Source organism: Schistocerca serialis, chromosome 7 (assembly GCF_023864345.2).
Source record: "Schistocerca serialis cubense isolate TAMUIC-IGC-003099 chromosome 7, iqSchSeri2.2, whole genome shotgun sequence".
Classification (NCBI taxonomy): Eukaryota; Metazoa; Arthropoda; class Insecta; order Orthoptera; family Acrididae; genus Schistocerca; species Schistocerca serialis.
Window position 1 is genome coordinate 275,420,838 of NC_064644.1, and position 14,568 is coordinate 275,435,405.

At 39.5% G+C, this 14,568-nt stretch overlaps 1 protein-coding gene across 2 annotated transcripts in view; it reads right to left on the reverse strand.

Moving 5' to 3' along the window:
* The window catches only part of LOC126412117 (3'-5' RNA helicase YTHDC2-like), a 345,826-nt gene that overhangs the window by 19,761 nt on the left and 311,497 nt on the right, over window positions 1–14,568 (reverse strand). For both annotated transcript variants that reach the window (XM_050081554.1, XM_050081552.1), the window contains exon 22: window positions 8,334–8,638. In XM_050081554.1, coding sequence (XP_049937511.1) covers window positions 8,334–8,638 — 305 coding nt within the window. The remainder of the gene's footprint in view (window positions 1–8,333; window positions 8,639–14,568) is intronic.

The window sequence follows — 14,568 nt, forward strand, 5'->3', positions numbered from 1 at the left end:
CATAGAAGTGGTTTTCTTTTCTCGAAAGGTCTTTTTAGTTTTCCTGTAGGCAATATCTATCTTACCCCTATTGAGATAAGCCTCTACATCCTTACATTTGTCCTCTAGCCATCCCTGCTCAGCCATTTTGCACTTCCTGTCGATCTCATTTTTGAGACGTTTGTATCCCTTTTTGCCTGCTTCATTTACTGCATTTTTATATTATCTCCTTTCATCAATTAAATTCAATATTTCTTCTGTTACCCAAGGATTACTACTAGCCCTCATCTTTTTACCTACTTGATCCTCTGCTGCCTTCACTATTTCATCTCTCAAAGCTACCCATTCTTCTTCTACTGTATTTCTTTCTCCCATTCCTGTCAATCGTTCCCTGATGTTCTCCCTGAAACTCTCTACAACCTCTGGTTCCGTCAGTTTATCAAGATCCCATCTCCTTAAATTCCCACCTTTAGGCAGTTCCTTCAGTTTTAATCTATAGTTCATAACCAATAGATTGCGGTCACAGTCCACATCTGCCCCTGGAAATGTCTTACAATTTAAAACCTGGTTCCTAAATCTCTGTCTTACCATTATATAATCTCTCTGAAACCTTCGAGTATCTCCAAGCTTCTTCCATGTATACAACCTCCTTTTATGATTCTTGAACCAAGTGTTAGCTACAATTAAGTTATGCTCTGTGCAAAATTCTACCAGGCGGCTTCCTCTTTCGTTTATTACCCCCATTCCATATTCACCTACTACTTTTCCTTCTCTTCCTTTTCCTACTATCGAGTTCCAGTCACCCTTGACCATTAAATTTTCGTCCCCCTTCACTATCTGAATAATTTCTTTTATCCCATCATACATTTCATCAATTTCTTTGTCATCTGCGGAGCTAGTTGGCATATAAACTTGTACTATTGTGGTAGGCATGGGCTTCATGTCTATCTTGGCCACAATAATGCGTTCACTATGCTGTTTGTAGTAGCTTACCAGCATTCCTATTTTTTTATTCATTTTTAAACTTACGCCTGCATTACCCCTATTTGATTTTGTATTTATAACCCTGTATTCACCTGACCAGAAGTGTTGTTCCTCCTACCACCAAACTTCACTAATTCCCACTATTATCTAACTTTAACCTATCCATTTCCTTTTTTAAATTTTCTAAACTACCTGCCCAATTAAGGGATCTTAACATTCCACGGTCCGATCTGTAGAACGCCAGTTTTCTTTTTTTTGATAACGATGTCCTCCTGAGTAGACCCCACCCGGAGATCCGAATGGGGGACTATTTTACTCCCGGAATATTTTACCCAAGAGGACGCCATCACCATTTAACCATACAGTAAAGCTGCATACCCCCGGGAAAAATTACAGCTGTAGTTTCCCCTTACTTTCAGCTGTTCACAGTACCTGCACAGAAAGGCTGTTTTGGTTAGTGTTACAAGGCCAGATCAGTCAATCGTCCAGACTGTTGCCCTGCAACTACTGAAAAGACTGCTGCCCCTCTTCAGGAACCACACGTCTGTCTGGCTTCTCAACAGATACCCCTCCGTTGTGGTTGCACCTACGGTACAGCTATCTGTATCGTTAAGTCATGAAAGCCTCCCCACCAACGGCAAGGTCCATGGTTCATGGGGGGGATTTATTACCATATTTCTTTTAATATTAAAGTTGCAGTGTAACTTTATACAGTTCATTAAGCTGCGATTGAGAAATGTAAGGGATTCTGAAAGACAAAAAGTTGCTACAAATCAAAAAAGGAAATGTGTTCTGTGCACAATCAAACAGAAACTAGGTGTTCTGCAAAGATTTGATCCAGGTGAGTCATTTACTAACTTAGCCTCTGAAATGGGTGCTGCAGTGACAACCGATAAAGACTGGATAAAGAATCGAAATGATCTTGAAGCAATTCGTTAACTGTAGATAGCAAAAATGTTGTAAAAACTAGAAAAGCACTGAAAAAGCCTAAATGTGAGCTCTTGGATGACGCTCTGTGGGTCTGGTTTTGTCAGGAAAAATGAAAGGGGATCCCACTTTCCGGCCGTATCATAAAAGAAAAAGCTTTTCAGTTGCATAAAAAATGGGGAGGGGAGACAAATTACCGAGTTACAAGCAAGTGAAGTTTGGTTTCACCAATGGAAAAATTGTCATGGCATTAAGCAAGTTGTTATTTCATGTGAAAAACTTTCTGCTGTTGAAGATTCAGGTAGAGGGTTTGTCGAAAACTTTGAAAAAATGGTCACAGAAAATAAACTGTTAGTTGACCAATTATACAATACTGATAAGATGGGGCTAAACTATAAAATGCTCCCTCAAAAATCCTTTGGCTCAAAGAATGAAACAGATACAGGTACCACATTAGGAGAGGACAAGCTGACCACTGCAACATGCAGCAATGCAAGTGGTAATTGTAAATTGCCATTGACTGTAATTGGCAAATCTAAGAAACCAAGATTCTTCAAAAACATAAACATGTCAGCACTTGCTGTTTATTACAATGTTCAAAAAAGTATTTCAACAAATGGTAATTTTTTTAAAGAATTTTTTTTATGCCTTTGTTTTGGATGTCTTTTTGCCCCTTATGTGATTTCAGTAATCCAACCAATGAACCAGGGAGTTACTGAGTGGATAAAATGACATAAAAGGAGGAAAAATGTCAGTGGTTTGTTACAGAAAATAGAAGAGGGTTGTGATCTTTTTGAAGCAATTGCTCAAGCGTGGGCAGAACTTAAGAAAACCATTCTACAAAAATAATGGAAGAAGATTTGTCCTAGCCTAAACCAAGAGTAAGAACTTCCAGGAACTAATGGTCAGACACTGCAGATTTAGTCACTGATCTGCAAACTCTTCAGAATGATATCCAGCCTGCTGATGTAGAGGAATGGTTAGCATGAGGTGGCACTGTTGCTGTTACCAATGAAGAGCATGAAGATTATCAGATCACCAATCTTGTTTTGCAACCTTATATGTTGAGCAAGAGGTGTCAGATGTTGAAGGAAAGAAAGAGGATGAAAAGATCAGCCACTCTGCAGCAAAGGATGCATTCGAGATAGTGCTCATATTTTTGGAACAACAGCCAACTGCTACAACCATAGACATATTGTGGGCAAAGAAGTGATATGAAACATCTGCAAAGACAAGGTTTAAGAAAGTGAAACAAAGATAACATTTTATTCTTTTTTAAATAAATTTTCAGTCTGTAATTTTGTTTTCATTTCTCTTTATTAGAAACTTTACTTGACTTTTATTTATTAGGTCATTTTGAGTTCCGTAAATGACTTGTTTCATTCTCCTCTGACTATCGAACCTTTTTGGCACATCAACCCCCACCTGGTCCCAGAAGCGCCATTTAATCAAGGTTCTATTGTATTCAAATGATGCACATCATTGAGTGCACTGAAGGCTGAATGAAGCATTTCATCCTGAATATGTGCAAGGTCAGGTTCAAGCCGGAGTTGGGTCTGTGATGCTTTTTGGAGGCGTTTTGCTGAACAAGCTCTCTGTGTTAACCAGTAACATGAACCAGAAAATTTACTTTATCATGTTTACTTGACTTTCAGTCAACATCTGTATGATGAGTACGCTACTGAGACACCTTATGTTTCAAGATGACAGCAGCAAAATTCGTCAGGTTGGAAGAGTATGTGACTGGTTTTCTGAACACTCCCTCACACTATTACATCTTGATTGGCCTGCAAACTCGCTTGACTTGGACCCCATTGAAATTCTGTGGGACATCTTGGAATAGTGGAGAAAACACTGACATCAGCATCTCCATAATTTGGTATAACTGCACGATCAAATCCTGAGAGAGTGACTTAACCTGGATGCAATGTAGCTGCGCAACCTTGTGGACTTGCAAATCCAGGCAGATATTAAGTACAGGGGTGGAATTAAATGTATTAAATAATGTGTATAATGACTTCTCTAGGGGTGACTAATTTTCTGCCCGTGAGGTTAGGTACATTTAAAACATTAATTCTTCTCGTACCAAGAACAAAGTATTTTAGATCACAAGGATAGAGATTTCAAATAAAATAAATAAATAAAAGGAAGTAAAATGTAAGAGCAAATATAAAAGTTACGCAACGATTAAAATGATGTGGCAAAGGATGAGAAATGAAAGAAATTATATTTAAACTAATTAATCCTTTCACTGTGCATTTACTCTCAGCGGTTCCTGCCCTGTGCACGTTATTTTCACCTGGTGCATATATATACGACTGTAGCAGTCTACGGTATTATTGAGATAAAAATGAGACGCAAAATCCAGTATTGTCGGTGTAAATCGTTTCCTTTTTTAAAATCTTTGTTCAGAAAGTCTTATTTTGTTCAAAAAAGGTACTTTATTAACAGAAAAAAATACAAAACATATTACACTAGTAATACTTCAAAGTGTGATATCTCTCGAAACAAAAATTCAAACATAAAGGCACATTACATTTTACACAAATGTATCTTGTGTCACTTCATTTATCATGTTTTGCACATACAATACACCTTCTCTGGGCGGCCTTCTTCTTTGAAGTTCCTGGGATTAGCGAGATAAAGTGGCGCTCAGGTAGGCGTAAGGGATTGTCACCATCAACCAATCTCCTTCCCTGATGTCCATTTTTTTGCGGTTGGTGGTGAATCTCTACGATCTCCTTGATAAGTTTCTGTTGAAAATCAGATACTGAAATATTTCATCCCATTTGAGTTTTATATAATGCATGCGCAGTGAGCAGAGACAGATCCACCAAGTGAAAAATTACTTTTTTATACCATTTTACAGTTTGTCGTACACATTCTACTGAACTTAGCATCATGTCGCTCCTGTCGACGGCCCCCATATTTTCAGTGTAGCTTACAATGCAAGCTGGTTTTGTTTTTGGTTCATTCGTGGTTCTGTCAATTTTGTCAGTTGCTGTAATTTCACTTGTATGAAGAGTTGAAAGCATCCTCACTTCCCGCTTGTCCTGCCACTTCAGAGCAAGAAGTTTATCTGTTGACATAAACTCGATCTCGTCTTTTCTAAGTTTTTTTGATAAAGCAGGCATGCCTTTGCGGTTTGTTCTCACAGTTCCACAGGCATTAGTAACTCTGTCATGCAAATAAGAAAATAACATTGGGCTAGTGTACCAATAGTCAACATATAATGCGTGACCTTTATAACCAGTTTCACAATTACATAACACAAAAAATTTTACATCAAATCTGCGGCGTTTGGAAGGAATGTACTGTTTGAAGAAGACACGACCTTTGAAGAGAACTAAACTTTTGTCAATGCACAAATTTTTAAAAGGATGGAAAGCATCTGGAAATTCTTTTCTTAAGTGATCCACAATTCGACATAATTTCCAGATTTTGTCATCTCCAGGATCCTTACTGTTATCAGCAAAATGTAACATTCTAAGTAACAGAAGATATCTATCTCTCGGAATGATTTGCGCAAACATTGGAGTAGACAGTAACTGATCATTGGTCCAATAACTGTTTATTTCATTTTTTCTCACTTGAGCCATCAGAAAATTTACAGCAAGGAAACAGTAAACTTCGTCACTGTTTGTGTTTTTCCAGCATCGCAGTCTGATTTTTCACTGACATCGTTGCAAAGGTGTTCATAATATAAGTTACATTTCTCAGCTGTGTAGCTCACAATTTCTTGGCTAAAAAAACTTGGAAGCAGTCATATACAGTACATAAATCATCTAAATTGACGATTTTGCAACCGGAACCACTGTTATAGAAATTATACACTTTAGGGTCCAAATCAGAGTATTTCCATCTAAAATCAACTGTTTTGTGTCTCTTAGGAGATTTTTCAGGCATACGCTCAGGCTCTTCTTCGTAATCGGAGAAAGAATCGACGATAACATCAAAATCTGGACCTGCATTTACTGGTTCAACATTTGTTGGTTCACAAATATTTTTAATATTTGTGGTGACAGATTTATCTGCCAGCTCGTCGTCGTAATTATCTGTCCACCCATAATCAGCTGGATTGGACATGATGATGTCCTCGTCGTCACTTTGGTTTAGAATACTCAGCAGCTCATCGTCTGTACACGGACGGTAACGTCGCATCATTTCATTCGGTAACGCGGAAACGGCCGCACACAAACTAGGTAATATAGCAATATGAATGAACACAGCAGACAGAGAATTCAGCATTCAACAGTCGTTCAGGTATTTCCTAGTATTCCAACAATTAAACTGCATACTTGCGCAACAATTACCTCCAACTCGCTGGCCCGATTGTCAGCGTTATATGTAACTATACGAATGTAGCAGGGAACCTCTGTAAGTATTTTTTATAGCAAATAGTATATATACGTCTGGAGCACTGAAACGATTAGCATATATTTACGTCTGGAGCAGTGAAAAGATTAATTAAGCATAGTGATTGCAGTCGTTTTGATGATATCGCACCTCTCAGCCAATGTTCATAGATAGCTGAAAGCTGGATCTTGACTGGTTGTGACAGTAGCTTAGACAATATCATCTAAATCTCTTTTGGTGCAACCTCTCCTGAGTTGTTTGGTTACCCACTACCTGCAGTACAGCTGTTTACTGACAATTACTGAACTCCCTGAAATTCACCTTATGAACTCAATAGAACTATACTCTTGGTGGAGTGGTTTGTGGTGTTCAGGAACTCACATAATGAGTCAATCATTACTCTTTCTAATTGGTTGACATTTGGCTCTGGCTACTTGGCAGATTGTGAGATTCTCTGAAGTTGGCTAGCATCTGAAACTCTGCAGGTGTATTTGTCTGCTTCTAAACACAGAGTGGCACCTGTCATTTGATTGAAGATTGTAGAATGAGCCAACTGTTCTAGGATGCAGCCACTGTTGGTCGCACAACTTCCAGTTTGCCTGGCTAGGTACGCATCTTTGTGTCTCTTTTTGCAGTTGGGGAAGAGGGGACTTCGGTCACTGGAGTGCAAGTCATTCAGACCCTTCACAGAGCAGTGATTCTTAGAGCAGGGGAAAAAATTAGAGATTGGTAAAGCACAACAATTCTCTAACAGCATTCCAGTGTATATGCCACCCAGTCTATGGAAGATATAGATCTGATAATGAGGGGCTCTTTACAGTTCAATTTGTGGAGCACGTGATAGCTGAACCTCTTGCCACATTATATGAATTAAAATCTACACAGAGGTGTATTTTAAACAAGAGATGGTCTGCTGTTTCAGAAATCATGGGGGTGGGGGTGGGTGGGGGGTGGGGGGGAAGGGAACTGTAGTAAAAGACATGTGCAATGACACAAGATCAATGCTATATACATATATATAATAAATAGCCATTATTCGTGTAATCATATGAATAAATTTGGTAGCTTTCATTCACAGTCCTATGCCAGCCTGCCAGCTGTTATTTCTGAGAGAAAAAGGGAGGGAGAGAGATGGGAGGAGGGGAGGTAGAAAGTTAAAGAAGCAGAATAATATTTTACAAAGAGGACTGACATTTGCGTACTGTAAATGTTAGTCCTCCAACAGGCAGTAACGACTACGCACACCTAAGCAAACAGTATTATATCAGTCAGAAACTCATATTATTTTCATAATTTGTCTGCAATTGTATTTTCATCACTCTTGGCATGTCAATGTCATGTGAAAAGGGACTGACTTGAATTCTTAGTTTATTATTTATATGAGTGATGGCTAATGAGTGGTATTGTGCACAAAACGAGTGCAAATTTTTCCACACGACTAACACAACTTTCTTTCCTACCACCTTGATGCAGAACTACAGAATATCCCTAGTGTGTTAGGAACCACATAAGATTTGACTTTGCACTAGCAATACACTAATTACTTCAAAAATATTTACTATGGAACTTTGAAGTTAAAGCAGAACGCCCTAATGTAACCAGTGATTTACTCTGGGGCATACTATTAATACATTGCATAAAGCCAATTGAAAAGAGAGGGGGGAGGGAGAGAGGGAGGGAGGGAGGGAGGGAGGGAGGGAGGGAGAGAGAGAGAGAGAGAGAGAGAGAGAGAGAGTGTTCTGAAACATACATAAAACCATAATCACAATGTATAACTTAGCAACAAAAATATGAGTTACAGCATTATATCAGGCGGACACCTATTATAATGTAGCACAAAGACGAATATCCATTCATAGCATCCACTGTGACTCAAAAATATGTTTCTAGAAAAAGAATCAGTTAAGTTAGCACTTACAATTATTAGCCATTTTTAGTGCAGCATTTTTTAGCATTTTCTGTTTAAATTCACCCAACAACTGTCTTTGTATTGGAAGCATCTAATATTCTGTAAACCTCTGACAACTCAGGTGAAATACAACATTTAATTAAGGTCTAGAGCTGGAAATACTAATGTGTCTGTTTACCTTTAGTATGCGTGTAACTTTCCGCTCAGTGGCTGGCGTAAAAGCCCATGCACCGCGGCTGATGGAAGCATCAACAGTCTTCAGACTGCCAGCTTTAATGATGAAATATCGTGTGTCACCTGTAGGTTCATCATGTGAAGCAGACGAAATATGTGTTTTCGTTAAAGGTATGAGCAATGTTGGCTCCGTGCTTCCACTGTTGCATGCACCAACACTGTTCCCTGCTCCTCCACTACCGTGTGAAGGAGTCGGCGAAGCACTGCCACTTCCCACATGTTTAGCACTCAATGAGTCCAAGCGCTCTCCTAAAACAACATTACGCATCAAAGTCCACAAATGCTAGACACTTTACTTAAGAATACTTATTTATCCTATACAAATAACAAACAAAAATATTATAGTGTCAGGTACAACTTTAATCAAATGGTGCATTCTAAAAGACAGGAAAAGCAGACTTTAGTCTACAGCCTTTCAAAATTTTGCAATCAATCAAGCACAAATATACATAGGTGGCCAAGTGACAAAACTGAATTAGGTGTGAAACATGAAAAACACATCAAAAGCATAAATATTCGCTTAATATACCTCAAGTAAATAAAGAGTGGGGCAAATGAAAGTGGTTCAGATGAGTCAATATGATCGGACATGAATGTACGCATACAACAACAGCCTGTGACATGCACACCACATGTATGCCTGGTACGTGATCCACACCGGTTCAGAGCGTGGTGTGGGCTGTGTCAGTGGGAATGCAGCAATGCAAAGGGGACAATGGCACTCACAGTAGAGCAGCAGATGTTCTTTGTGAAAAGTTACATGACAACAAAGTCGTGGACACGGTGTGGTAAGTTGTAATTCTTCAGTCTTTCCCGGAGAGGCACTGTCATACTCAACAATCAGGTTTCTGCCAGTTATTCACATCTTCCTTGCACAATATTTCAACTGTGTGACTCTTAGTTTTCTTCAGGTGCTCTCTGATACTGATTCCAATGTGGAACGAGACCAGTATTTAAGCCTATGTTGTGCTAGATGCTCCGTCTGTAGCCCACAGCTTGTCAAGCACTTGATCCGTGGTATGCGCTGACCAGTGGCAGCAATTGTAGTGTTTTCTTCTAGCCAGGTCTGTTCCAAATTGTTGCATGAAGTTCTGAATGATATCCCAAGTCATGCAAATTATTTTATCTTCCGACTGTCTCCATTTAAGCCATCCTGTGAGCTAAGACGTTCTGTTACCATGGCGTGCCATGTCAGTCACTATGTCTGAGGTCCATGCACACCAGGAGCAGCTGCAGTATTATTTTCAGGCCACTGGTGTGCAAACTGCTGCTTGAGACTTGGTAGAACATCCTCAGGTATTGGGTCTATTGTCTGAGGTACCATTTCACATGCGTCCATTGTTACATGTAGTGGGCTATTTTCTCTAACTCCATCTTCATACCTGTATCCCCTGAGGTCTTGATGGTGCCTCCATTGTGTCTACAGAAGATTGAGTGCCTGGTTCCAGGCAGAGCTCAGCTGAAAACTTGTGTCACAGTTAATGAGATTCTCTGTGACCTTAATCTCAATAGATTCTTTGATGACACTGTCCAAGTAGCTTGACATTTGTGTTAGAATTTTGACATCATTATAGTTCGTAGAATGACTGAGTTCTAAACAATGCTCAGCAACTGCTGAATTGGTTGCCTGTCTCAGTGTGGTGTGCCTCTGGAGTTCTTTGCATCTGATGTCAATGAGCCTAGTTGTATGGCTGATGTATGTCATACCACATTCAAATGGTATGTGGTAAACGCTCAGTTTACAGTTTATATAGACCCAGGTCATCTTTACATTCTCTAGCAGAGCCTTAACCCTGGTGGATGTAAGGAACACACACTCTTGATGTTATGTTTGGGGAGAATTCTGCTGATTTTGGCAGATATTGGACAGACATTTGGCAAATATGCAACCTGTTTTGTTTATTCTTGCAACTCTTCAGGAACCTCTGGTGGTGAAACAGAGTACAGTGCCTTTTGAATATCTCAAGAAGAGTATCCATGTTTGTAGATCACAGACTGTAGGTGTTCTATCTCTGTTGCCAAATTATCAGAATCTGATAGAGCCCAGGCGAGTCATTCAGTGGGTGAACAGGTAGACCCTGTCGAAACTGACCATTATGTCATGATTCTGTGATGTGTAGCTGCCTTGGATGTTGCAGAAAATTTTCTAAATTGTGAATGTTATGGGCACATTTCCCCACATATGACGAAAGCATCCTCTTAACATGTTGAGCAGTAAGGCAGATGGCTGCACCAAGGTTGCTGACTATTGGATGTAGGAGAATCCCTTTCTTGTGCACCTTAGACAGGTCATAAATTCTGGGCGGTACTGGTGCTTTTGTCCTTAACTGATTAACAATCTTTTCTGGAAGGCCAGTTTCCTTTGGAAGGGCCCTTGCCTTCTTATCCACCTTCTCTGTGGGGTCCCATTCTATTGGTCTTAATACCAGCTCATCCATCAGAATCAACACAAAGCTACAGATGCTACATCACTACTGTTATAACATGAGGTATGAGTTAGCAAAACAACCACATTGACGACCCCTAATGTACACATACTGTCTATAGTGCATTATGTATCAAAATTTCCCAAAATCATTCTGTATTGTGATCTGAAGACATTTATCATTTTCTGTAACTGATAATACTGGCTTGCACTTACTAGTCAGAACATTAGCATGTTGATGCTTATAGTCACCCTACTAAAAGAGCACCCCTGATCTTCACGTACGTGGACAGCATCATTATGTGAAGGGAAACGCTAATTCCAATCCGAGCTCTGGAATTTGTAAACATTGCAACGGCGATGGTGCCAAGTTGACACCTCTACCACTCAAGGTTGCAAGTGGTGCTATGCTTTCTCAGTGACTGCAAAACATCTGTTGCCCGTTCATTGTTTGCTGCGGATCATATCACCCATTCCAGTCATGTCAATGGTGTGGTATAAAGTATCATTAATTTCAGATGTATGTGATATGACCACTTCTTCTAGTTGTAGGAAAGTAGGCAGGAGCACTACCTTAAATAGCCAATCTCATGAGATCGTATATAATGTACGACACAATTTTGAGGAAGAAAGGGATAATGGCAGATCTCTTATACTGTTGTCACTGAGAAAGTAGCTGCGGGTCTGAAAATTGGAAACACCTCTGTAAAAAAGTAATAAGGGAGAAGTGTTGCTGGAGATCTACAGGAGCCAACTACTGTTCTTTTGATTCCTGGAAAAAACAGTATGTGGTGCTGAAATGATGGAACTGAATAATTTTCAAGACGACACAATATAGCAACATGTACAGGGTGAAGAAAAATTCGCTCACTCGGACTTTGCACTGCAATTCCTCACATACTAGCAATACAAAAATGTCTTGTCACAAAATTTCATTCTGCGCATATTTCTGGCAGTAAATGGATGTTAAAGATTAGCAATTTGCCAACACTGGAATCACATGTATGGTAACTACCACTGTCAGTAGACAGTACTAGCGCTGAGAGGGTGGTGCAGTGGATAGCGTTTTGGGTTAGGATGCAGGTCGAGGGTTCGATTCTGGGTCGAAGCATATTTGATTTTATTTGCCAATTTCATTCTGTCAAACAACACTGTAGTACAGAGCTTTACTTAAGCCACATGTATCTGACATTTACATAGTGCTTTCCTAATGAAATATAGTGGATCTGAAAGTGGCAAGAATAGTAGTTGGTACTAATCGATGGGAGCACTGAGGGAGGGTACACAGAAAACAGGTTTGGAATCTAGTAGACGCAGTGTGGAAAGCAATTTGCGTCCACGACATGCAAAAGTCTTCTTTAAAAGCTGACCAATGAAAATGATTTACTTCCATTTCCGCGTTTGTAGTATTTAGGAGCAAACTTTTTGTAGTAGATCTGCTGTAATCTCTGTATGACAATTAACACGCCAGATACTGTACCATGCAGACTATATTTAGCAAATAAAAACAAATTTGCCTTGATCCAGAATCAAATCATACATCTTCTGCATGCTAACCCAAAATGCTATCCACTGCACCAACTGCACGGCACTACTCCTACATACGACAGAGACAGTAACTGTACATATGATTACAGTGTTGCCAGATTGCCAATCTTTGATATCCATTTACAGCCAGAAAATGGGAGGAATTGCGTTATGAAGTCTGAGAGTGTGAATTTTTCTTCACCCTGTGTATGACTATTACATGTGGAAAGAATATCCAATCTGGAAGAAGCTGCTTCACTCACTGTGAGATCGAGTTGTATTTCGGAGGAAAAGCCAGTCTTCCAGTTGTACTGAAGAAGACAGAGTTTTGATGGAAAACAAATTGTTTGGTTGGACATAAAGTGGGTAAATGCTGACTGTGTGGACTGATGATGCAGCAGCATGACGAACAATAAAAGCTGCTGGTGGAAAAGGCAGTTTGCTCATTCATTTACATGCTGGAACAATCGGCAGGCTTGTACCAAATGCTTTGTTGCTGTTTACATCAAAGGTTCATAGACTCTTTGCTTCCGTAAATTGAAAAGGACTTCACTATAATATTGGATGATGCACAGTACCACTCCATTCAGTTAAATAAAAACACTACATCAAACAGCAGGAAAAGTGATATAGTGGACTGGCTAGAGAACAATGGCACAGGTTCATCTGATAGGGAAATGAAAATGGCAGAACTGCTGCAAATCATGAAAAAGCACCAATTGTGTAATATCATTTATGAGATTGACCAAATTGCAGAAGAACATGGTCATAGATTGTTGCACCTTTCACCATATCACGCCATTCTCAATTTTAATGCAACAGAAATCATGTGGGCTCAAGAGAAATTATACATTGCAGACAGAAATTAAAGAATTAAATTAAAAGGTGCTTAATTTTTAATGTGTGACACACTGGGAAGTGTTACTCCCTCAAAATGGAACAATACTGTCAAACAAATATGGAAAAGTTAATAAGATAAGGCGAGTATCAGCAGCAGCAATGGCGAAGATAGTGACAGTAACATATGAAGACTGAGGAGTCAACCTTCTTACCTAAAATGCAGGCAAGAAATGCTTCTATGCATAAAATATGTATCAAAATACTGAAGCATCATAATATTTAATTTTTCTCAACACGTACTTCCAAAACTTTTATTTTTTAATTATGAAGAGAGCGTGTTTTGATTCCCTGATGTTATTAGTGTTTTTTCACGCTTCAGTAGCATGGCACTGCAACAGCTCTAAACTTTTTGGGTGTGATATTCGCAGAGGTGCAACTAACAAGTGTAAGAAGAAACAGCCACACAGCAGCACTGGCAACGTAGCTACCAGCTGTCAGGGATGTTCTTTCAGCAGTTCAACTATAGATTTGAGTCTTGTTATTCTACTTGAGCTTCCTTTAGTACCTGCTTTTACTTATTTATTTATTTTATTATTACTGTGTACAATAAGTAAAGTAGTCATCAACCTGAAGATTGTTTTGAATGCCACAATGATTTACTAAGCATGGTCCTGTTGGAGGTAGTATTCCACTGGCTTCTCCAACCTTTGATCTGATGAACCCAGCCAGTGATAGGTGGACCTACAATTTAATGTGGATTCCAAACCACGGTACAGCTCGGCATTATTCACATCAACAAATATTGCCAGAGGCGAAATAGTGATAAACGAAAGATAAAAATCCTAGGACTGACATGGGATCGAACACGAGACCTTTGGATTTGTAATCTGGTAATGTACCATTGAGCCACAGTATATCCCAGAATATCCTCCCTACTCCTCCCTTTAGTAACATGTATTTCCTGATTCTAATTCTATTTGGTATTCATTTTTCAACTGAACTTCTAGTTACCCTGGTATATCCCATCTGATATAATTTCCTCTTTCATCTTCTTACCCCACCTTCAGGTCCTAGAGTTCTGCAATTTATTTTCCATAAGCATGGAGTAGCAGAAACAGGAGCATGAGAGCATGATAATCCATTATCACACTCAATACTGACTGCCATGGAGCAGGTCATTGTTTTAAGTACATGATTATGTTTTAATTTGGATAATGATTTAGTACTCTCCCCCAGTTACTGGCCATGATGTTCTGGCAGGTAGAGCCTGGACTCCAGCCCTCAAGTCTAGGGTTCAATCCCAGAGAGGGGTGAGGACTACTACTTGTTCCTGTCCTTCCAGGACGGCCCCAAGTCCTCGCAACCTGCTATCATATGAGTACCAGGG